The 26,304-nt window shown below is 40.4% G+C and overlaps 2 protein-coding genes across 2 annotated transcripts in view; one reads left to right on the top strand and one right to left on the bottom strand.

The window, feature by feature from the left end:
• The window catches only part of syn2b (synapsin IIb), an 87,920-nt gene extending 80,336 nt beyond the window's left edge, over positions 1–7,584 (bottom strand). The window contains exon 1 of the mRNA XM_077602496.1: positions 6,720–7,584. Coding sequence (XP_077458622.1) covers positions 6,720–7,165 — 446 coding nt within the window. The 5' untranslated portion in view covers positions 7,166–7,584. The remainder of the gene's footprint in view (positions 1–6,719) is intronic.
• Positions 7,585–14,829: 7,245 nt separating this feature from the next.
• tamm41 (TAM41 mitochondrial translocator assembly and maintenance homolog) lies at positions 14,830–23,738 on the top strand. Its single transcript, XM_077603889.1, has 8 exons — positions 14,830–15,211; positions 16,434–16,616; positions 16,699–16,791; positions 17,302–17,452; positions 18,355–18,500; positions 22,560–22,725; positions 23,118–23,180; positions 23,275–23,738. The coding sequence occupies exons 1-8, from the start codon at positions 15,074–15,076 to the stop codon at positions 23,364–23,366; spliced, it is 1,032 nt and encodes a 343-aa protein (XP_077460015.1). The 5' UTR covers positions 14,830–15,073; the 3' UTR covers positions 23,367–23,738.
• Positions 23,739–26,304: the final 2,566 nt, after the last annotated feature.

Genomic DNA, 26,304 nt, shown 5'->3' with positions numbered 1-26,304 from the left:
TCACGCCAACATGAGCTCACAGTGTATTATGTAACTACTACGTGTATGCGGCTCTGCACACTCTTCCATGCGCCCCCTCTCTTGTTGGATCACGTGCATGGAAAGCCTTTTTAATGGCATTTTGCTGAAAGAAACTGAACTGATACTGTATTTAGGCAGAAAATGTCACTATTATTTGGTTTTATCTGTGGGCTCTATTTTACCTTGCAAGAAAGATTAATATTTGTCTGTACAATTGGGTGAGAGACATTAAGCAATCTATACAGTGGTCATTAACTAATCTGATAGCTCGTCTAAAAGCCTTTCTTTACCATGGGTAAAAGCTTTTTCTCATCAGTAGGAAGAAGCCCGCAAGAATATCAGAAAAGTGCTGTTACAACGCAAATTAAGTTGTTGACTGCTAAAGCTCCAGACCAGGGGTCCCCAAACTTTTTCCTGTGAGGGCCACATAACTTTTCCCTTCTCTGATGGGGGGCCGGTGTCAGTTTGTAACAGAAAAAGTGTGACGATCGTAGGGGAGCTTAATTTTTTTTTAATTGTTTTCCAGAAAGCCACACATAACCAAATAACCCTTTCCAGGTTCTTTACAGAAAAAAAGTCAGGAAACATATAATAACACTATTAATGAAATAAATAATAACTAAATAACCCTCTCTGAGTTCTTCACAGAAAAAACAGGAAATAAATAACACTATTTATGAAATAAATAATAACTAAATAACTCTCTCTGGGTTCTTCATAGAAAAAAAAGCCATGGAACATTAACTTTCTGTTGTGCCATGCACAATCTTCTCCCTTTGCTCTGAAGTTTATGCACGACACCACAACCGTCATTACAGAATCCCACGTCAACATTTTGCAGCACAGTGCTTGCTGGTGAATTTGGCAGTGGACTCGTAGCGGGGCGGTGAGACCCCTTTTTTCCAACTCCCGGTTCATGCGTCCCATTATTAGACCGCGAGTTTCGGCCACCATGTTAGGAGCCCCGTCAGTCGTGATGCTAGCTAGCTTTGACCAGTCCAGGTCCAACTTCTCCATGGTTTGGCACACTTTGTCAAAAATATCCTCTCCCGTTGTAGTCCCTTTGAGACTTTGGAGGGCTGCCAGATCCTCGCAAATCTCAAAGTTTGCGTTAACTCCACGAATAAAAATGAGCAGTTGCGCTGTGTCTTGCACGTCCGTGCTTTCATCCAGTGCTAATGAAAAAAAGGCAAATTATTTCGTCTTCTGCTGCAGCTGGGCATATACATTACTCCCGATTTCTTCAACGCGTCTGGTCATTGTACTCACCGACAGACTTACGGCATTAAATGCATCTTTCTTCTCGGGACACACCTCCTCCGCGACAGTATCCATACATTTCTTAACAAACTCTCCGTCAGTGAAAGGCTTACCGCTGCTTGCTATCAATTTAGCAACCCAAAAGCTGGCCCGAACGGATGCCTGGTTCTGCTGAGATAGTAGTCCACTTTTTCGCTTTGAGAGTTTGTCTGCTCGTATTTGGCCTTGCAAGCTATCGTACTTGTCTTTGTGACGGGATTCATAGTGTCGGCAAAGATTGTATTCTTTGAATACCGCCACCGTCTCTTGACAAATGAGACAAACAGCCTTTTCTTTGCATTGAACAAAAAAATAATCGTTTGTCCACTCCAGGTTAAATACCCTGCATTCTGAATCAATTTTTCTCTCACCTCACTTTTTCGCCATTATTCCGTTCTCAAACAGGTTGCAGTTTTTATATGCTTGAATAGTCCGCGGTGGTCCCAGGGCTTCCCTCACCTGCGATCGTCCAGATGTCTCGGTAACACTGCTCGTGCATGCAACGGTGGACGTGCCCGCCTGCATCAAAGGGAAACACTCTCCCCGCGCGTGTCACCAAAGAAGCAATGCGAAACCCCGCTTCACTGGGATGATTTGTGGGCTCAGCAGGGGTGCAATGAACCAAACACAAGATTAAAACGTCCCAGTCTTCAAGGCCAAATAGGAAAACAAATCAGATAGTGTCTCTGGTATTGTTCAGAGGGCCGGTCCAAATGTGCCGGCGGGCTGCATCAAAAAAAAAAAAAAAAACATCCGATATCGTCTCTGGTATTGTTCAGAGGGCCGGTCCAAATGTGCCGGCGGGCCGGATCCGGCCCGCGGGCCGTAGTTTGGTGACCCCTGCTCCAGACTAACCTTTTCAAATTGTGAGGTGATTAAATGTAAGTAACTTTGACTAAAAAATAAAAAGTGCCTGCCATGTGAATAAAACTTATTTAAAATGTAGTACCCAAGGAAGGACAGAAAAGAATTACTACAAGGACATTCATTACTGCCAGACATAACAACTTGAATTCCTTTAATATAGTTGAGTCTGTAATTTTTATTTCGGTTCGGTAAAGGAGCTGGCAACAAATTGATACCATTATTTCACAAACTGTAAAGTGTTTTTTTGACTCTGTGCTGGTATTTTCAGATAGATTCCCACTGAGTGCTCAAAGCCTGATTTCCTTTTTTACGCGTATTCCGTACTATAATTGAAAAGGTTTTGAAGTTTAATTTGCCGGCCAGTCGGACGACGATTCCACGGCCTCTACCCGTGGCATCGGCCGGAGCTCTGGTGGCCCATGCCCGCGACCATGGCTTCGACGGCGAGCAAGGTCTGCCCCAGAACAGGCAGTGACAAGTTTTTGGGAAGAGGATGCCTGCTATTTTTATTTAAAAAATGAACTGAAAATGCCAGGCTTCACAGGGATCGCATGTGTGGGAATGCTGCTGGCTGGCTTCATGGAAAAGCCAGGCTTAATCAATAAGTTTGACCATCCTCATCGTTAAAAAAACAAGAACAAAGCCTATGTTTTGACAGATTAGTTCATAACAGACAATGGTGTTTTTTTTTAAGTCGTTTTGTTACCTGACATGTTTAGTCAGGCGAGTACAGTAATCCTGCCAATATCGTGGACAATGGACCCACTGTCACGAGAAGACAAAGGACTTGGACTAAAACTTTTTATTATAATTTATATCAAGCAGAGAGGAACTACTTTGACTGTACAGTATTTAAAGTAGTTAATTTTTTAAATATATACATTATGTTTAGATATTAATACATTACAGTCATGCTTGTAGCTGTAATATTTAATAACTAGTATACACATCTTGATAATTGTATTTGTGAACTTGTATTTTTGTATAAGCATGAAAACATAGTATGGTATGAATAATAATAGTGGGATCCAACTTTGTGGTTTTTCGATTATCGCGCCCTTGTCTGGTCTACATTATCCGCGACATTCGAGGGATTACTATACATTTGCACCAATTTTACTGTCTTGACTCTCATTGAAACAAGGTAATGGTAATCATTTTTGTTTTTGGATTAACAACTATATATTTGGTGCTCTAGTTATTTTTTTCTTAGAATGTTCCATGATCCATTTAAAATATAACAGTTGGTTTCAGTGATATCAAGCCATAATAAAAAGACAATATTGCTATTCTGAGACATGTTTTCTTTAATAGAAAAAGAAAGGTTGATGCTTGATGCTAAATGTGCGGGTGATTGATTGTTGTATGATGTCAGTACCACTAAAATACTAATACCACTATTTTTTTCTAGTATGATGATCATAGAATAGTATCTAAATATGGGGTTTCTAATATGGTTTGTTGTTATGGGTGTTAGGAGCATAAAAGCATCTTGTGTGGTCCTTTGCCAAGTGGAAAATCAATAACATTTAGTAGAATGCCTCTTTGACTCATGCCTAAAGGAATGCTCGGAAAGAAATTCCATCAATAATCATGTTGAGCCTTTTAGATCTAATTTGTAATTTTCTGATACTTCTCTTTTTATTTGAATATATTATAGATTTTCAATTTAAATTGCCTGTCAGTATTAGGATAAAAAAATTGCATCCATTCAGCGTATTCACCAAGCATTACTACATTCACATGCACTACTGTAGTGGTGTATTTTACAATCTAAATCAGAACGTTGTGAATTTTTTTAATCAAACATATCCCCCGAAGATTACATAAAAGGAGGATTGCCTTCTGTTCAGCTATGCATCCAAATGTGAGGTTTTTTTTATGGAAGCAGGCTGTGACGCTTTCTCATACTTGGTCGTCACCGCATCATGGGTGGCCACCATCCAATCATATGTCACCAAAACACTCCCAGCAAGACACGCAGGTCTAACATACTGCAGAGCTGCCATTCATATTCAGGCCAGCCACTGTGTATTGGAACCCGCTTGAATAAAACATGTATTCACACAATCGTATAAAATACTCTAGGGATTGTAAAGAAAGTTAACAGTGAAAATTGTTACCACTCAACCTCAATTATGTGCCTTACAAAAATGGTAACACTACAGAATTGAAGTTCGAAAACCAATTTCTACATGTTTTAAGTGACTGTTTCAGTTTTGTGCCCCAATAAATTCAGTGGCTGCCATTCAAATCATTTGGACTGGTAGAGACAGCAATAGTTAATTACTGCAAACCCCTCCCAGTTTATGTGGCTTGGAAAGTTATATAATTGGAAACTGATCATTCCCTGTCTGAGCTTTCAAATCAAATGGATTTTACGTTTTTTGCTGTCAGTAGCAATGAAGTGAAAAATTATCATTCACCAACAGCCCTATCTGTTCAACTGAACTGCCAAAAAGCTGTGCTTGCTGCAGAATGTGTCTTTCAAGATTATGTAACCATAACTACAGAGTAATAGATCAATGAAATCATACTTTTGTAGTCCACAATGGAGTCAAGACATTTTTAATCAATTTTTAGTTCCATATTTTTTAGCTTGAATCCTTGTGCATGTGTTATCAACACTCATGCCACACAAGCCATAGACTCGCCGTTGACTGACTAACAATTTGAATACTCATCAAGTGTAAAAATAAATGAATAAAATACAATTTGTATGGCCAGCTTCCATTTACCCCCGACTCCAACTGCGCCTCTTTATTTCTCATCTATGTTGGCGACGTCAAAATTGGAGATTTGACTGGCGGGCATTTCGAAAATGTTTGAAAATGGGGGGGAGAAATATATTTTTTTGTTTTAATATGGTTTCTGTAGGAGTACATGCATGACTCAAACATTCTGAATGTGTTGAATAAAAATTACATTTCAACATTTCTGTCAAAGAAGATACTATGCGTCATAGCCTGTCACACACGTTTCTATCAGCAGGGCTGGATGGAGGCAGGTCAGTGTTGTAAACAAACCGGTGACAGTGCAATGTGACACAGGGAAAAGAGAAACAGAAAAGAGAATATAACTGAGGAAAACAGAGGATTCAACAATTCTTGGACCGAATCATTTGCATTCATTGCCAATGTGGAAGGAATGCCTGTATGTTCGCTCTGTAGCGAGAGGTTGTCAAATAACAAAAAGAGTCATGTGGAAAGACATTTCCAGTAAGTCGTGCTACATTTGCAGCCGAATACCCAGTTGGGAAAGAAAGAAAAAGTGTGATTGCATTACTTCTGGAGAAATTAGAGGAGTGCAAAAAGAGATTTAAGAAGTGGAATGCATCTCCGTGGTGACCCTGACGTTATGCACTATGTTGTGATTTTGTCGAATCCTCAAAATAGAAATGGCATTTCTTTAGTTTCATCAAAGCAATGAAATATAATTCGTTAATATTGTAATGAATTTAAAATTAAGGCGGCATCGTACAACAGAGCAGTCACATGGTGCGTCATTCCCTACAGAATGCACTGCAGGGAAAATAAACATTTAATCATGAGTTATTTGTAGTCATTTTGATAGTAGGCTAATATAGATTTAAAAAAATATGCAGCTTCAGACGTATTTTTTTTAATATGGCCCTTTCAAAATTTGGGGTTGCCAAACCCCTGCACCAGCCACTCATTTCGGACATAGGTATGTATTATAATCTGTGATAATTGTCGTTTTTTGGTGGTCCATTGTGCTCTATACTAAGTTCTGTTTGACATCTTTAATGACGATGGACCCAGAAAGGATGGATGAAAGGATTTTTGGTTAATATAACGTTAATTGGATGGATTCCAACTTAGTGTACCATCTGTTCATTTTCTCTGCAACTGATTGATGTCCATTTGTGGGTGTCTTTTGCCTTTATCAGAGAAGAAGCTAGGCATAGGCTCTGCGACTGTAAATGGGATAGGTGATATCGAAAAATCAATAACTCACACAAGCTATTTTGAGGAACACAGGGGCTCGCAAGTGTCAGGAGTCAATATCCACAAAATCACTTCCCTGAGAATTTGAAACTTAACAGAATTTCATACTCAACACCACACAATCAATAATCCAAGCCATGCTTTACAAACCAAATACTTAACACGTGATATAGAGTCTCTGAGCGCATCCTGTGACTTAGAACCATTACCACACAATATATCCATCAAGAGTCATGTTTTATTCAGAATTTACATGCCCTTTTAATGACACTGGGTGATGTATGGGCTGTTAGCATAAGGATAATAACCTGTTAGCCAATGTGTGCTGTCCAGGGCTGAAACACTCACAGCCCTCTGACACATGCACAGGCACTATACACGTGATCCTTTGAGCTTGTCTATGAGACTTTTTCTATTTTGGGAACTGATCTGGTGAATGTAAAATGGAGCACAATGACAGATAGATGAATGTGGTATAGATCAGTGAGGACTGCACATTTCCTAAAACTCAGTTCATCATATTACTGCATCAGATTTTTACCTACTACGCTGGAGGTGACTTACCATTCATGTTGAACCTCATCAATGACTAGAAGGATCTTAAACTTCTTGGAAAGGGAGGGAGAGGGTGCTGATTGCTCCACAAAGCCAGCAGCAGATGCTGCTGTCTGCTTGACCGCGTTAGTGATGGAGCTGAAGGAGCTGAAGAACCCGGAGGAACCACCTGAGGAAGAAGTGGCTGAAGCAGATTGCTGGGATTGTTGAGGCTGCTGTTGAACCTGGGACAGGCGGCGTTCCTGTGGAGCCGGGGAGCTGGCTGACACTTGAGAGGGGGCTTGGGTGGGAGACTGGGCAGCTCCCTGGGAAACACCTGGATCCTGCTGGGATAGAATCGAGGCAGTTGGGGGAGGGGGTGCAGGTGGGTCTGGTCTCTGGAGGTCCGACATGTAGCCGTTGGGAAGGTTTGACATAAAGCTGCTGTCAGAGAGACGACGTCGGAGGAAGTTCATGATGGCGGGAGGATTTCCTGTTCCTTCTTGGAGTTAGTAGTCAAATAAAAACACGCACAGTTGGGCAAAGAGGGTCACGTTGAAGCAGTGAGGTGAGAATCCAAGGCAATGTGTAGGTTGACGGAGAGCATATGGAGCAATGGATGGAGGCGATGGATGCAGCCCGACTCCAGTCTTCAGGAGACTACTGTCCACGTTGTTGTCCTTCTTGCTGGGCTTCTCACAAAAACATGTGCGTGATGTGTGTGTTGGAAAGAGAAGTGTGTCGTCGCCCCCTGTGGGTGAGATGTTGTTGCTCTTCTGCCCTTCAACTATGGCTGCTGCCTCCTGACTACCTGCGAGCCAAATAAAGAGATGCTGCTCGCTTGGCTCCTCGTGCCTCCTCCCTTTGCAGTCTCTCCATCACTTGCCCCTCCTCCTCCTACATCACACACCACTAGTGTATGTGCTTGTGTGTCCTGCTGCTGCCTGGTAACGTGTGTGCCGTGTGCAAGCAGTGGAAGGGGTTTCCTCCTTCACGTGTTATCCATCTACTAACCCTCCCATTCCATTTTTATTTGCGAACAAACGAGTGAAGCCTGCAAATGCCAATGACAGCTAAGTTTACTATTTATGTCATAGGATTGTATTGTATCATCATAGTGTAACATCTTGCTGAGTCATTGCAGCACCAGCAAAGAATACGAATGTTCTAAAGGATGCCAAATCTTTCTCAATTTAGGTATTTTCTGTGGCATTATTTTGGTTTGAAACAAACAACTCTAGTTTTTCTTTCTCGGTCTCTCTGCATTGGAAATTAATTTGTGTCAGAATATGAAAGGCGGGCGGACCGGTGAATGAGTGGTTAGTGCGTCGGCCTCACAGTGGAGGACCTGGGTTTAAATCCAGGTCGGTCCACCTGTGTGGAGTTTGCATGTTCTCCCCGGGGATGCGTGGGTTTCCTCCCACATTCCAAAAAACATGGATGGTAGGCTGATTGGGCACTCTAAATTGCCCCTAGGTATGAGTGTGAGTGTGCATGGTTTTGATAAGCCACATGTACTGTAATTATGATATATAATAATATTGCCACAATCACTAAAATGCTATCTTTCTAACCTGATGGCTTTTATTACGAGACAGCTTATATAAGATTTTTTTGGCATTAGAGGAGGCTTTTGAGGTGGCTGGGGCCTCTGATTAGGATGCCCCCTGAATTTCCCTTCGGTGAAGTGTTGCGGGCATGTACCACTGGGAAGGTTGGGTTAATCAGGACATGCTGGGTTGCCTATGTCTTTTGGCTTTTGTGGGAGGAGACATTTGGGCGCCCTGCTGGATCTGCTGCCACCACAGCCTGACCTTGGATTGATAGATGGAAAACTATTGACGAATAAAGTACAGGATCTAATCCATTACCCACACTGAGCTTGAAATTGTCATTCCCAGGAAATTCAGGATTTTCATGCATTGCCGTTTTAGCAAATTCTTGTGATGTTGTGACTTGCATTCTCTCTTCCTTTTTTTTCTTTCACATCAGAATTTATCCAAAATGTTGGAAATCATGTGCCGTGAAAGGTCACACACTGGCTGAATTCACCTCACCTCATCTCATCTGCCACAAGAGACGGATCACCCTGTTTAAAATGTACACACAATAACTTTCGACAGGCAAAGCTAATGATGACTAGTGCCCCAGATAGCTCACTTTGGATGTCAGCTTGTACAATAGTAAATCACCAGGGCAAGAATAGTTTCAGCTGACAAAATGGTGAGTATAAAAAAACGCCCAAATATTTAAGAAAGTGTTATTCTGACAGATGAATTTAAAGAGCAATCCCAAGTAAAACATATGCATGTTTGCACCTTTGAGCTAAACATAGAAGATCGCCTCTCCTCCGTTGCTGTTTAGCGATGCATGTGTCACCGAGGTTGCCGTGTGAACTGAAACAACATCTTATAAGCTCCTACTGGCCTACATGTCCCATGGATGGCACAAATCACAATTTCCAAGCAAGGATTATATAACTAACACAATCATTTACAATAATACCTCGACATGCAAGTGCCCCGACATACGAGGAATTTGAGATACGAGTAAAATTTCGAGCAAATATTTATCTTGAGATACGAGACAAATTTTGATATACGCGCATACAGCGGACGCGAGAGGCTGCTCATAAGAACATCATGGGCAGTGTCTTTTCCCCCGTTAGTCAGTGCAGAATGGCGGAGCTTGCTCGATAATACGAGAGGAGTATACTACCTCTCGTTGGCAAGTGGTCCTGCGTTATCCTATTATGAGGACATTTGTGTGCATCATTTTCGGAATATTTTGAAGGGAAGACAAAAGCAAACAACCCTCGATAGGTTCCTTTTAGCTGCAGCTGAAAGTCAGGGTGGAGGCGAGGAAATAGAGCCAACCCGGGAGAAGAGAGGTATAAAAATGTAAAACAAAATTAGAATTAAGTTTAGTGTAAGGTTAGATTAAACTTATTTTTGAGTGTGTCTGTATCATAATCCAAGTTCATTTAAATTTGTTTATGTTATGTTACGAGCACGTTGCCGTGCAAAGTCTCTCTCAATCTCACTCTCTCTGTCCCTCTCTCTCTCCCCTCCACGAAATCCGTCTAATTTTAGTACTATTAAACATCATAACCACTAGTTATTTGTTACTCTGTTAATAAATGGCGAGTTAGAACAAATGAAAATGTTTTTCCAATCCAATATCCTGTTTTTGGTGTTTTTTCAGAGGGTTGGAACAAATTAATTTGTTTTTAGTTCATTTCTATGGGAAGCGTTCATTTGAGATACGAGTAAATCGACATACGAGATCAGTCCCGGAACGCATTAAGCTCGTATCTCGAGGTACCACTGTAATACAGTTTCTCATGTTATTTAAAAAGTGACAGTGCTGACACTTCCTAAATTCTTGATGAGTTTTTGCTCCGAAAGTAACACAACAACAAAAAACCTAATGAAATGAAACACATTAACAGTAGTTGCCCAATGTTGCAGTTGACATGAACGAAAGGAACTCGATATTACAACTGCAGTATCATTAAAGAATTAATACCAGGAAATGTTACTTGGAATTGAACATTTCTAGTTTGTTCATTTTGTTATTGATTAAAAATCGCTTTTTGCGCTTTTTCTTGCCAATAAATTGAATTGAATTGAATTGAATTGAAAAAAAAAAAATCAAGCAAATAGTGACAAAGATTTTCAGATTATCAGATATACGCAATTTAAACATGAAAAACATATTCATTTTTTAAGGAGGGGTTTAGCAAAACTGAATGTTTGCTTTTTTATTATAGTATTCCAATAAATTGCTGTACAAATTGCATGTGATTTACAATACTGTCCATAACATAGCTGATGAATCGTGTTCGGCTGAGAAGCGGAGCGGGACCCAGAGAGCAGGAAATACGAAATGACAAAATGGAGTGCTGGTACACAAAACTAAAGACTTTAATGAAAAGTAACAGAAAAGCCATAAAAAATTTGGGGCTGGGTAAAATTAACAAAGCAACAAATTTCACGGGGATGATAAATACGCACACCGACGAGAAGACACCATGATAGGTTATGATAGGTCAAATAAATAATCCCACAACGACTGACAACGTCAGTGTTTAAATAAATACATAGGCAGAGGATCACAAGACAAAACCCAGTACCTTGATAGCTTGCTATCCAGTAAGCAATACAAGCGACCGAGATGACAAAGGAACATTAACATAGAGTTATAATAACGTTAGGGCTGTTAATTGCAGCATGCTAACCACAACTTGGATTCAGTGGAAACGCTAACAAATGTTCCATACCATCTGACCAGAACCACACCAGACCGCTCGGTCAAAACGTGGCTTAAATGAAACAGTTTTATGTCAGTTCCTCTGTCATTTTATGTTTGCACAATGTCTCTGTAAGACTAGTAATGCTTATAGATATAAAAATGTATGGACATTAGGTATGGATTGCAATTAATGTCATATAAAGTATATGAAAGGGTCAAAAAGCATGACAACTTAGATGTGAAGATTAAAGTGGATGTTTCCATCTTCCCAGAGGATTGTACAGCATCTGTGCATCTACACAAATCTCTGTGTGTGTTGGGGGGGTTATAACGACGGTGCTTTTGATGTTCTATCCCAATGGCACGGACAGCAATGGTAATCTCCATGGTAACTGCTGCACAAGAGCTGAAGGGAATCTTCTAGTTATTGTTTACATGATTCTATTCGATGGACATGTAGGCGAGTGTCTAATATTTGGAAAATTGCTTCAGAATGTCCTCCTGATGTGAATGGTCACAATGACTAATTAGTCAATGGATTGATTGTTGATTCTTCACATGCTGAGTCAATTGATCTTTTGACGCAAAAAATACTCAATTACAATTGGATTAAACAGTCTGGACGTAAGGCGTCACTCTTAGCTAAATGTCTCCAGCAGACATACATGTTCTCTTGAGGTAGGGGTGCTCATTACGTCGATCGCGATCGACCAGTCGATCTCCAAGGTACTATTGGCACATCGCTGGAGAGTAATATTTGATCCAGTCTGTTAGTTTCCTTCTGCCCTGAACAATGTCTCACTTGTGCCACGACATCGCAATGTGCCCACAGCAATACTCACACTTTTTTTGAACACGCATATCCTTCTCTTTTAACAATCATTTGACTCTCATCAAGGTCTTAAGTGTGGTGCCGACATCCTCGCCTAACATAAATGACCTGTCAGAGTTGCTTGTTAACGTATTTTCTCACATATACGCCGTATTTGTCGCAAAAAGAAATGATGACTGAATCGAGGGTACGGCTTATATGCGCACAAATTAGACTTGACCTGCACAAACCTGCAAGGTGACAAAGACGAAACGCCATAACGCAATAAAAACAGCATACCCACGACCCTAATGAGGATAAAGCGGTTGACAATATGAGATAAGATGAGGTTGACCCTAATAATGTGCTTTTGATTCATGGGGTTTCTCAGAAATACCACATGGGATGATTTTTAAAAGATTTTCCCTTCAAAGTAACACATTTGTCCTCCCTATTAAAACCATGAATATGGAGGTGAAAATTGTGAATCTGGGGGCAGCATATCTGCGAGAAATTGTAAAATTCAACAATTTTAATGCATTTTTAAGGGTGTGGCTTATATGCGAGAAAATACAGTACATCAGCACAGGCCACGTGACGTGTGGGAAAGATGCGATGCCTCTCCTCTCGTTCACGGAGGCGATGGTCCAGGCAGGAGGCCAAATCCACCAACGATTCCAGGTCTGGTGGATTCTCGTAAGCTGCCAGATGGTCCTTAATATTCGGAGAGTCCTTAGCGAAATGAGCCCCGCAGAGCTGCGTCATTCCGTCCAGTTCCCCCCGCTGCAGCCCCAAACCGGATGGTTGAATCAGCCACACTGAGCCTTCCCGCAGGTTCTCCAGGTCCCACGCTTTACTTGTTGAGGCCCACCGGTCAAACACTCCGCATGATGACCCAGCAACAACTGTAGATTTTGGCCCAACTGCTGGATCTGATGAGCCACATTGGCGTTCCCACAGCGCCGTTCGTGGGATATCTGTTCTACAGCCTGGTTAAGAGCATTGAGGTGTTCTTACTGCCTCTTCACCTTAGCCCCCTGGGAACCCAGTTCTAAGCTGAGTCCATATTGGCCAATGCGTTCTGTTACAACGGAGAGGTATACACACAGCTGGTCTCAAAGGTACAAGGTTGGACAAGAGGCAGTTTGTGATCAAGGTTTACTGAGCTGCAGAAACCTCAGGTCAGTTAAAGGAACAAAGACAATCATCACCAGTTTTCAAAATGGGGAGAGGGAAGGAAACTCCAGAAGGCAAGGATGGCCGTCGTGGCTCAGTTCCTTGACAATGTGACGCACTGGCAACAAACACAAACATAGGGAGTTGTATATAGACCAGTCTTAGCACACACACTCAAGTGTAGACACTTATGATAATTAAGCGACCAGCTTGCAATGGCGAGGCCTGCAGGCAGGAACCCGCCAAAATAAAACATAAATTAGTAACTCCGCTGACCGCGACATGTAACAGAGTGAGGCAGTTGTACATGTACACAACACAACCTATTCTTTTCCCCTTGTTAAATGTGTGTGCTACTGCCTCAATTTTCAACACTTCAGGATACTGTTAGCCACCCGATGGTGCAGTGGTCCTTCCGCCTGGCTTTAGTGCAGGCAGTCTGGGTTCGATTCTCACTCGGTGGCAATGTGATTGTGAGAATGAGCGGTCGTCTGTCTCTCCGTGTGTTCTATGAATGACTGGCGACCAGTCTAAGGTGTAGTCAGTCGGCGAAAGCCCGAAGACAGTTGGGTTAGGCTCCAGCAAACCCCGCAACCCTTTCAAGGATGCGCGGTATGGGAGATGAATAAAGAAAAAGTATACTGTTTCTTATAATGGTGCAAATGTGCAAACATCACCTGCCAAAATGTATAGCTAGTAGTAAATAGTTTAAAAGATCTGTCAAAGACAGACATTCTTAGAAGTTGTTAATTTTCTAGGTTTCATTGGCTAATTTGTAAAGAGACGAGAATAACTGTTTACCCCCTGTGATTTTAATATAGCACAATTCTCACCATTGAAGACTTCAGGTACTTATGGTCAAATCAGTCAAAGAAACAACAACCCAACTAAAAAAAACTTGATGGTGTATTATAGGAGTGGTGACCATGCAGCTCTCGAGCTGCATGCGGCTCTCAGCCAAAATGAATGCGGCTTTTTGCTTCTTATCATATTTTGAACATACTGTGGCTCTGTGGCTCATGTTTCTCTTATTTTCATTCTCGCTTAATATACACTCAAGTTCATCAAGGCCCATTAAAAACAAATAATAAATTATATTTAAAAAATAATATGGCAGATTGAATTTTTTTATGCTGCTTCTCACGTAGGGTGTGGCTCTTTGACTCTCGCAGTTTAAAATTTGTGCTCTTTGTGTCTAACCTTCTAACCTGTGCCACCCATAGTGTAGTAATACATTCGCCTGACTTGGGTGTGGGCAACGTTGGTTCGATTCCCGCTTAGTGGATTGGGAGTGCAAATGGTTTTCTGTGTCCGTGTGTGCTCTACGACTTGATGGCGACCAGTTTGTGGTCTTTCGCCCTAAGTCTGCTGGGATTGGCTCCAGCATTCCCAAACCCTGATCAATATAAATGGAAAGAATGAATAAATAAAAATCTTCACTCTGCAACACCTACCTAAAATAGTTTCTGTATCTTTAGCGCATCTGATGAAGGGCACTGCTATACTAATATTATTATTGCTCTGGTTGGTTTTGTATGTAGTATGTCTTTCTGTGAATTCAGGGTGTCCCCCGCCTCTGGTCCAAAGTCAGTTGGGATAGGCTCCAGCATCCCCCGCAACGCCAGTGAGGATAAAGCGGTTCAGAAAATGAGATGAGATGAGAGGCTTCAAACCTGACATCTACTGGCCAAATGACTATATAACTGGTTTTCGACCTCGTCCAGAAAAACGTTTTTTTTTATATCGTACACCATACATATGAAATCATTACTTAATACAAAACTCTTGGTGGTAAATTATTTAGTAATTGTTAACCCACGATGTCCTTAGTTTTCTATTTCAGACCTATTTCATGTGCTAAACTACATTTCCCATGAACCTGTTCACTTACTGTAGCTCAGTTATGACGCGTAAAATGCGACACTGACAACAAATGGAAACTGCAGAATGGCTGTAGTGGACCTAAATTAAAACACAATTTTATACGGCAGCGCGTTGTCTGTTTGTATTACTAATCATTTTGAAATCCGTTCTTTTTCTTCTCGAGCCCCTAGCAATGATTCTGAATTTAATGTCAGTGGCTCTTGTCGAAAATCGTAGGTTTTTGATAGGGAGCTAAAGCTGAGTAATAAGTACTGAAAACATGACTCTTCCGACTTTGCACAACACCGGCGTGCTTTACAGAAGAATTTTGTCCCAATTTCCCCAGGATATCAGTTTAGCTTTTGCATATGGATCTGGCGTATTCAAACAGCAAGGGACCACCCAAGGTCAAATGGAGGTAACAAGTGACAACTATACACAGAGCACACACAGGGCACTGATATACGCACTATGCGCTGTATACAGGGTGAGACAGCTATAGTCGTCGTTAATAACTTTTACTTACCTATGCAGGGATTTCAGGAAATAATACTGAAAGAGTAATCCAATCGGTTTAAAAAATAGCGAAGGGTAGATGGCAAAATACTATTAATTAAATGATGCATGAATACAAACAACTTTGATGACAGGGGGTGATGAGTAAATAAATAAAAACGAAAAGTAATTTAATGCGAAGATTGGACAATGTTATATAGCAGGGGTAGGGAACCTATGGCTCGGGAGCCACATATGGCTCTTTTGATGGGTGTATATGGCTCTCCACTAACCTATGAGGTAAACTATGGAAAGTGCTGGTGAGAAAGCGCAGGAATAGGAGCGTTACATTGGTATTATGGCATTGACACTACCCCAGCGCCTTATAATCATTTTTTTTCCTTACACTGTTTTGCATGGATTTTCTCATTAATACTCATTGATTAGCAACAACGTAACAATGTTATCAAAATAATTCAGAGACTTTTTGTACTTTAAAAGTGGTGAAGTGACTAAAAAAGGCACACATTTTCATGTATGTTGACTTTTAAATTCGGAGCATGGCTCTCAAGGATTAACATTTAAAAAATATGAATTGTTTATGGCTCTTTCCATCAAAAAGGTTCCCGACCCCTGTTATATAGGATGGATGGATATGAAATTATGAAGAAAGAAAAATATGCTTAAAATATGGGAAGCATCTAGGAATGGGCTCAGAGTGGTAGAAAAAGTAAGGAAGAAAAGTGCATGACACAATGAAGGTAAACATGCAACAACAAAATACAAATCATGGAGCAAAGAAAACGAGTTAAAACATGAAAAGATCTTTGGAAAAAATGCATAAAAAATCATGTTTACCTGCATTTTGGTCTATAAGTAAAAAAAATGGTGTTAACTGTAGAAATGTTGCTTTAAACATGCCTTGTAATGGAACAAGCAATTTTATACAGCTATATTTCTGCCTGACTTTGGTGTGGGCAGTGTGGGTTCTATTCCCACTCTGTGAACGTGTGAGTGGTTGCAACCCCTTCAAGAATAGGTGGTATGGAAGATGAATGAATTTTATACAGATATATTTAGGTTTGTACCTGGGCATTTTGCTGCGGTAAAACTGTTACGTCTGTATGTTTTTTTTTTCCATTCAGAAAAACATGCTGGACTTTGTGTTTGCGGTGGATGATCCAGTCACATGGCATACCATGAATCTGCTGCAGAACCGTAAACATTACTCCATCCTTAAATTCTTGGGACCCGCTATGATCAGTTCCATACAGAGTGACCACGGGGCCGCTATGTACTATAACACGCTGGTGTCAGTTGATGGGAGGGTAAAATCAATCACAATCTCACCAAGATACGTAACTTTGAATGAATAAAAAGATACAGAAAATCATGTTTATTTCCTCCTAGGTTATTAAATATGGCGTGATAAGTACAGAGTGTCTAATTGATGATCTAATTCACTGGAAAACCATGTATGCTGCAGGACGTCTGCACAAACCGGTAAGTAGTATGTCCATTACTATCCTCACTTAGTTACTTTGTGAACTTTTGCCTGCATACATACTAATGTATGCAGGCAGAATTAGGACCTCACTGCACATAGCAAGAAACACAGTAAACGAATAGAATGTAGTGTATGGTAAAGTATAGTAACAGTAGGAACGTATTAATTATATACAAATATTACTATAATTATTCATTCTTTCATTCATTCTCCTTACTGCCTACCCTCACAAAAGTTGTGGGTGGTGCTGGAGCCTATGTTAAATAAGTAAACAGTGTTCAACAAAAACTTTGTTACATTAATGTAAGTGTATATATATGTGTGTGTGTGTATGTGTATATATATATATATATATATATATATATATATATATATATATATATATATATATATATATATACATACATATATACACACACAATACACACACATATAATGTTGTAATTGTAGGCATAGCTTGATGGTAAAATTATGAATGAGGATGTTGTACTTGGGCTTCTCTGTAGGTGAAGTTGCTGGTGCAGGGAGATAATGGAAAGCTGCGTGCAGCAATGGTTTCCAACCTAAAGAGTGCTGTAACGGCCTCATTTCTCATGCTTCCTGAAAGTTTCAGTGAACAGGAGCTTTTCCTGCAGATAGCTGGTCTCTCTTATGCTGGTATGTTTTTCAGATGATTCTATCTATAAAGTTCATAGAGTCTACTTTACACACTGAGGGCAACTGAATTGTACACTCATCATCACTTGCGACCGCATAGTTAATGACCAGGCCTTCACTTTAACTGCCAAAACTAGAGTATTCAAACCAGGAAAGTCCATAGTTTGCTTTCTTTGGCCAGTACCAATATATGTATGTGGTCCGAACTCTTTTGGTGCGCTTCCTCCGTACATTACAATTATTGCAAGCGACCCAGGATTTGACAACAAACCTATGCATGTACAAACATCATTCAATAATTGGACAAAATGGACTGAGCGGGATAAAATACTGAAGTAAACAATCACGGAGCCCCAATGTGCAGCATTCGTGCTCATACGGATATGGTTAATCCAGCTACAAGTGTTTCCAGCCACATTTGGCGAGTCAGAGGGTATTGATGTAACATCTATTTTACGTTGGCTCTCTCCTCATCGAACCCCCAATTCCTGTTAGCCGACATACTGCAAATCAAACAGTATTTCCCACATTCCATCACTTTACTGTGGCTATCGAAGTCCGGAATGTGCAAATAGATGTTTTTTTTTCAGCTTTAGTCCATTGCTTTCATACAAAGTGAACCACACCACAGTCCAAGACCACCTCCCTTGATAGGTCTCACGCTGACTGTTTGGTCCGGACCAAAGTTCGCTGGTTCGTATTCACACTGGCACAAAAAGTGCACACCACTGACTTTAGGTTTGATCCGGACCAGACAGGTCAGGTGTTACTATGTCTTTTTTTTTTTGCATAACCCTGCACATTGCACAACAGTTCAGACCCATTCAGTTGTGTCGAATCACATGTTATTGCCTTGCCTGTAACTGCTGAACCTCAGAAAATCATGATGTGCTCCTCTCAAGGTGATTTCCGGATGGTGATTGGAGAGGATAAATCCAAGGTGGCCAACATTGTAAACGACAACATTGAGCACTTTCGGATTCTCTACAGTAACATCTTAAAAGACTGTCCGCAAGTGGTCTACAAGGCCCAACAAGGAAAACTAGAGGTATGCTTTTGTGACTGTTAGGTAATTGTTAAAATGATGATCACACTATCAGAGTTGCCAATTCCGGAATTTCCAGAGTTTACTCGGGGCAAGTAAGGCAAACTTTGGGACTCCTGACAAACTCCATAAACTCCGGAAATCCCCAAAAAATGTCACTTAAATTTTTATTGAAGCAGCCATTTCGGAAAAGTACCAAATTTCCAATTTAAATGCCTCGAAATTCCCACCAACGCTACGCCATCCGCCATCTTACTTCCGCATTTGTTTCAACTTCACTGTAAACTGGATTAATTCGGTAACATGAGTTCATTGTGAATCATCTGAGTTACAAGTTGAGAGTGTTGTTGTTCTGAAGAGATGCTGTTGAACCTGGCTGTTCCTGAATTTCAATGATTTCGTCGAGGTATTCATCATTAACTTCTGCTGTCTCAACATCAAATGTGAATGGCTGTCTCACCCATGCTGGATATGAGTCTCGTGCAGGAAAGTATCCCTCGAGAGACTTTATAAGCTCATCTAAGTGTGTGACAATTGCTTGTTTTAGTTCCATGCGTACAGAAATGTCACCAATTCCACACACATCTTCGATCTTATTTATACAGTTGTCAAGAAGGGGAAAGTTTGCGGAGTTGTTCTTCTCTGTTCGTCGCTTCCCTAATAGCCATGCAAGACCGAGCCTTGAGTTTTAGCACCATGTTTCATCTTGGGTGTTTTGGATTGTGAGCAGTTCTTTTGACCTTTCTATAACTTTCGTAGAGATTAAATTATGTTTTAATATATGACCATTGTTGGCTCATCTCTCCACTTCTTCGTGAAATTCAATCTCCCCATCCTAATCTTTTAGGGAAAAAAATCCTTTTGTAGCATATCCTGAATATTTTTACTGACTAAGTCATCTTCAAGAAGCAGATTATGATGCATTCCTCCCTGCTCTGAGGCGGTAGGGAATGTTGTCACCGATTGTTTCTTCGGAACGCTTACTGTCCCCATCATCAATTGCTGTTGATATACCAATACCAATGGTTAATTTCTATTGCTTCGTAAACGGTAGTTTCTTTTTCGGGACTTTCCGAATACAGTCATACCTCTACTTACGAAATTAATTGGTTCCAAGACCTTTTTCGTAACTTGAAATTTTTATAAGTAGAGGTGTACTTTATATGTAAATTCTCTAATTCGTTCCAGGGACGTCACACAACTACCAACCAAACCCTTTAAAATTGGTCAATGTGTCCCAATTTTGCATGAAAGATGTGAGGAAACACACAACAAGGAGAGAAAATTTTAAGGAAAGTATTTATTAATATCATAAAATAAATAAAGCATATGAAAATGTGCCCAGTGCCGTTGAAATATCTTCCTCCGCGGCCGTTATGGTACCCGGACATTTCTTCAACGGACACTTAGTCGCCGGACACTTCGTCCCCGGACGGTTCGTCGAACGAACACTTCGTCGCCGGACACTTCGTCGACCGGACACTTCTTCGATGGACAATTCGTCGCCAGACAGTTCGCCTAACCTTAACCACTATTAAAGAAGACAAAGGAAATTCATATATTCTATATTAAAGAAAATAAAACAGCAAAACCTCGCTCCACAACACAAACATATTAATATTTGGGTGTGTGCAAGTGCTAAATGTGCTTGTCTCTAAACACACTACCACGAAATGGTTCCTACGTTGAGCGCTCCACGTTTGGAAAGACCCCAAAAAGAATCAACATGACATAACAACTCAGATGTCACGTTGATTCTTCATAACAAATAGGGAGACATCTTGCAACAGACGAGTTCTCGGGGGCACTGAGTGACTCCACTAAATTACTATTAACTGTTGGTTTTTAATCGCGAATTGATGTGGCTACGATTCTAAGTGGCTGCTGATATTTGTTATGAAGAATGCCAAAAATACTGCATCTCTGACTTTGATATAGACGCACACGTTTGATTTTAAATCAAGCAATCTATTGTCCTTTCAAAGAACAAATTCTATTGACTCTATTAATAGGAGCGAATGGGCCTGTGCTTAAAATGGCCGACAAGCGACGACGTCTAGCTACGTTGCCTCACAACGCGCATCGGAAATGTAGTCTGTATACACAATACCTATGGGAATACCAAGCAAAAAAAGAAGGAAGACGACGAAGAATATGTGAATTTCCTTTGTCTTCTTTTTAATATTTTTTTTAATAAAATAATTTTATTTATTGCCTTTTATTTTAAAAACAATCGTTCGCGAGTCCGGCGACGAATTGTCCGTTGACGAAATGTCCGGCGACGAAGTGTCCGTTCGACGTACCGTCCAGGGACGAACCGTCCAGCGACGAAGTGTCCGTTGACAAAATGTCCGGTCACGAGACGCTATAGATGTAATACACGTGTTTGTCCGCTAGATGACAGCAAGAGCCCGTTCTACCAGGGCCGAAAGCAGTCCACTTTGTAGTAGATTTTAGACTTTTACGTGTGCCCTATGTGTGTGTGTGAAAATAATAGGGGAATTCAAAATAAAATAACGGATAAGGAAATGCATTTACTTTTTGGGGGATTTCGTAACTTGTATCTTTTTCGTGTCTTGAGTCACTCATTTGCATATAAAAAAATCGTAACCTCAAACATTCGTACCTAGAGGCATTTGTAAGTAGAGGTATGACTGTACAGAATTTCATTATGACATTTTCGTCATACAGTTGCTCTCCTAACAGGCTACGTCTCCTTGATGCCGGGCCCGGGTAGCGACCACCGGCAGATTGTGAGCTTGACCGTCTGGTCAAAAGCCCCCTTTGCAGGCACTTTCTCATTTTCCTCAGTACAATGGCCGAGTCGCTCCAGCAGTGAGTTCCTGATTCGTGTACCTTCAACCCTCATTCGTTGCGAAGTTGTTTCTTAAGTTTGTGCTTAATGGAGATTTATTCTTTGCCTGTCATCATTTTTACCCAAGAAAGTTATTCCCGGTGTGAGTGAAAATAAGTGTTCTGTTATCGCTGTGCTCGCGTGTCTTGCTATCGCTCAGCTAGTTGATGAATTGCCTTGCACATTTTAGGAAAATTATGAAAAAATCATTAAAGGCAAGTGTTGGAAAGGTGCAAGATACCACAAATGCACGCGCAGTCAAGTGCCCTTGTTCCAAATTCCAGATTAAAGTACCAAACCCAACTCTCTTCAATTTCGTGTGTTTTGACTGACACCCCCAAGCGAACAGAGCATAAACCATATTGAGCAAGCACCTTATATAGTCCAAGAAAAACCTCTCCAACAGCAAGTGTTGATGGACCGATATTTCCCCAACATTTTTTTAAGTTGTGTGTTTACATGCGTGTGTACGTATGCCTACTCAGGTGCTAAACATTTGCCTCCTCCTCCGCCCTCAGCCATACACTCGCCCATCCACCTCAATTGAAAATGTCTTTGCATGTCTTGTTAATTGTTATGGCTTCACAATTTATTTCCTTATCTTTTCTCTTTTTTGTTTTTCGCACATATTTCATACAAAATTGGTATACTTATATAATTTTGGTAATACTATGGACCTTAGAACAGTTGTGACAAATTATGGCTTTTCCATGTAAATTCTTTCGATAAAAAAATCCAAATTAGGAAATCACTTCTGGAAGGAATTAATTTCGTAAGTAGAGATACTACTGTAGTTTTATTGGCTATTCCCATTGTTTGTGTAATATCTCTGATTGATGTTCTCTTTTCTCTGAGTTTCAAATTAAGTGTTGCTTTTCTCTAAAAGACAGCTTTCTGATCTCTTGTTTTTGTCATAAAAGCAAATACCATCCAAAACAACCACTATCTAAAACTCTGTCGTGATTTGTTTAAAACATGAATACAGTAAAAAAAAGAAGTCATCCATTTATTTTCAACACTGCTGATTGGTTGCAGAGCAATGGACCCTGTCCTACTTCAAAGCCAGAATACGCCCTGAACTTGTCGCCATTCAGTTATAGGCACACACTGAAACAGACAAAAACTACACCTTATTTTTTGCATTTAAAAGACTGTTTCAATCTTAAACCAAATGCAGTTGATGGAAAAACATTTGAATCTATATGCAGGTCGACAAAAGCCCAGAAGGCCAGTTTGTCCAGTTGATGGCGCTTCCTCGGACCTTGCAGCAGAGAATTACCAAACTGGTGGATCCTCCTGGGAAGAATAGGGATGTGGAGGAAATATTGCTGCAGATGGCTCAGGACCCTGACTGTGGAGTAGTTGTGCAGCAAGGTAAAAAAATAAAAAATGCTTTTTTTGAGAGTAGGGTAACATAGTTAGTTTCAAAATTGAATAATGAGGAAAGTACTAATTTATTTACTTTTTCACAAAACATTTAAGTTTCAAATTTGAAGGACAAAGGATGTGATCGTTATTGTGATGATTGATATCGGCTGATATTTTTTTATCGTGATAATAAATTTTGTCATATCGCCTGCTAGACGGAGGATTCATTCATTCATTTTCTGAACCGCCATCCCCCAAATTAGGATATAAAGAGGATATAAACACTAAATTGTAGTAATCATATCTCGCTGAGTTTAAGACTTCTGAAGACTGCGACTCAAGCGATGTTTACTCCCCCACATGCAGATTGCAAATGAATGAAATTTATATTATTTTAGGAATCTCCTCAATTGTGAAATCATCCAGCATAACACAGAGTATCAAAGGAATTGCAACAGCAGGTACGCTACTTTTCCTTGTGTTATGTTCCTTTTATTCACTTTTTTTCTCTGTAATTAAAACAATTCTCTTTGGTTTGTGTTCCTTTTTGCTCAGGCATGTGGAAGTCTATGTCCTATAGCGCTAAGAAACTTATGAAGATGTGGAAAGGTTGGAAGAGGAAACCATCTATTTCACAGACTTCATGATTTCTTCTTTGAATCAGTCAATCTTTCTTTTATCTTAAAATCTGATAAACTGTAACATGAACATTCACACACTCGTTGCAGATCAACTATATGAATTAGATACTGCCACTTTGAGGGGATTTAACTCAATTATAAAGAAATAAACTTGCTCTAAAACTAATCAAGATTCACCAATTTTACATGCTCAACAATACTGTTTTTTAAACATTCAGAATCACCAGTTTACATGGGTAAGGGTTACCACAATACAGTGGTGGACCGTCAGGGCCTGCAAGGCCTTCTCTGCTGGCCTACAAAAATATCTGAATCACAGACTGATGTTAATTATGTTTTGACCATGAATACTTACTTATTAAATAATTCCAAATTGTCTGTTAGCTTCCTTTAATTGCTTTTCCCCTTGTTGCGCTGCTTCCAGATGTATGTTGTCATATTTAAGCATCTAACCAATCACATTTCAGCTATTATTTGTTGCCATGGTCAGACATCTGCCTTGAGGCCTTCACAATCGGTTCTGCAGGCTCTGCTGCATAAAACAAGCGTCAATATAACCGTTGCTTTAACCAATCAGATTTCGAGTTGGCGACACCAATGCCTTCTCGCAGGCGTAGGGATATGTAATCGCTTTCGCTAACTATGATTGGCTACTGATCGAGTAGACTAGCCAGAGCTACCAAACTGTATCTGGAGCGAGCTGCACAAGCAAATATAATGTTGTATTGATTTTATAGCGGTTTTGTGAACCCGCAATGGCTGAAGGAGGAGAAGAAATGGATTTGTTTGCAGATTTACTGTCAATCATTTTCAAGAAGGACTTTCCAAGAAAAAAAGCTGGACATCATAAAGAAAGGTCGGACAACTCAGAAGCAAGCGGGAACGAACATTTTCAGCACTAAATCGAATAAAAACGTATGCCAGAAATACGACAGGACAGGCTCGACTTTCAGCATTAGCTTCGATGGCGATAGAAAAGAAGGATGAAAGAACGAAGGATGGATTTTGTGTACAGATAAAAGGATTTTTGGTGAGTAAAATATTGCTGTAGTCCTAAATAATATTTCAAATGTATGAGGGTTTTATTGATGTTTTTTTATGTGTCGCAGCTCTAGCTGCAGTAAAGGTTTTATTGCCATAAAATAGTTTTTGAGGGTTGGATCAGACATAGCTGAAGGCGTCGGTATGAAATTCGCCGCCCGCCACTGCCATAATATAATATTTGTAATCAATAAGGGCATTCAAATTGCTCGGACATTATCTCGATATGCAGAGAATGTCTTAAAGAAAATTGCATAATTTCTGTTGACAAATGATATAATGCCCCATTCTGTTAGTACACTAATGCAGTGATTATCAAATGTGGCGTGCATTGTTACGTTTCATAGTTTACACCATATTTGCAACAAAAAATACTTTCTGTACTCAACGGACCCCAGTTCCATACGAAATCTTGTAATAAATGTAATACTGTGAGCCTTCACCACATATCGGCTTATTACATTGCGTTTTTTTAGTATAAAAAAATGTCAGTAAAATGTCATCCACGCTGAAACTCGCAAGCGGAAGACGGGTTAAAAATGGTCAGCAAAATTTCACTGTAGAAGAATAACGTGCCGAATATTATATAAAGCCCCAAGATGCACTACTTCTTGCCCTTTCCTGTTTTGTTGCGAGTGAATTTTGCATCACGCACATTATCTGAGGAGAAAGACTATTTTTTGAGTCGCCGTTGAAAATGCCTCCTAAATATTGACGTTCCTTTCTTTCCCTTGCAAAAAAGGTGGGATTTGGCAATAAAGATGAGGATGATATTAACAGTGCATGTGTGTTGCTAGTGGAGACTTTCAAACTCTTGGGGGTCCATATCTCTGCTGACCTCAGCACTCGTCAAGAAGGCGCAGCAGAGGTTACATTTCCTAAAAGAACTCAGGAAGGAGCAACTCAACACCAACCTGCTCGTGACCCTATACCGTTTAGCCATTGAGAGCATGCTGACCTGCGCTGTATCCGTGTGGCACTCAAGCTGCAAATAAGCTGATGGGTGATCAAAGTAGTCCAAAAGATCATGAACTGCCCCGTACCTCCCCTGTCCAGCATCTACAAATCCTGGTGCCTAGGAGGGGCAAAGAGCATCATAAAAAACAATACACATCCTGGCTTCCAGCTGCCGCCCTCTGCCAGGTACTACAGGACCAAAACAGCCAAGACAAACAGACTCAAGGACGGCTTCTTCCCAAGAGCTGTCACCATACTCAACTTGAGTTCTGCACCGAGGAGGAACTAATCAAGATGAACGTTCCCTCTAAGATGTGTAACTGCGCAATTGCGCACTGGTCGCACACTCAGCGCACAAGAAAACCTATCCAGCGCAGTGTACACAATGCAAATGAATTTATTTATATAACTTTTTTTCTGTATCATTTTGCTTTCATTGGGTGACAATGGTCCAGCCAATCAATGGATATGATGCAATTGACACTACACAGCCAATCACGGAGGGCATTGACAGTACTTGCGCATGAGGCTAAAGCTAACTCTACTAAAGTGAATGTGATATGTCGACTCCCCAAACCAGAGTAAAAAAGAACTGTGCATCTTTTAAATTGGAATGGCCGTCGGAGTATGTGCAAATAGAAGAACAAGCGGTGAAACTGCGAGACATCTTGTTTTTCGAGTAAGAAGGGTCTGTTCTGCAAAACATGCAGCGGAGGTCAAATTTGTGCCAATTTTCCTAGGGGAAAATATGGACCAAATGGAAGCTAGACTACCCCAAGCGACACAAAGTCGTTTGATTGAAAATGAGAAGTGAGAAGGACAAATGGTAAAAGTTTCATCAGATTCGTGCAAATTCTACTGACATTTATTAAGATGTGTTATTTATGTATTTTAATAATGAAATGTTATCATGACTAGATCAGGGGTGGCCAAGTCCCGTCCTCGA

This window comes from Stigmatopora argus, chromosome 6 (assembly GCF_051989625.1).
Source record: "Stigmatopora argus isolate UIUO_Sarg chromosome 6, RoL_Sarg_1.0, whole genome shotgun sequence".
In the NCBI taxonomy this organism is placed as follows: Eukaryota; Metazoa; Chordata; class Actinopteri; order Syngnathiformes; family Syngnathidae; genus Stigmatopora; species Stigmatopora argus.
Note: the sequence above shows the minus strand (reverse complement) of the source record. Positions and strands in the feature narration are given on the sequence as shown.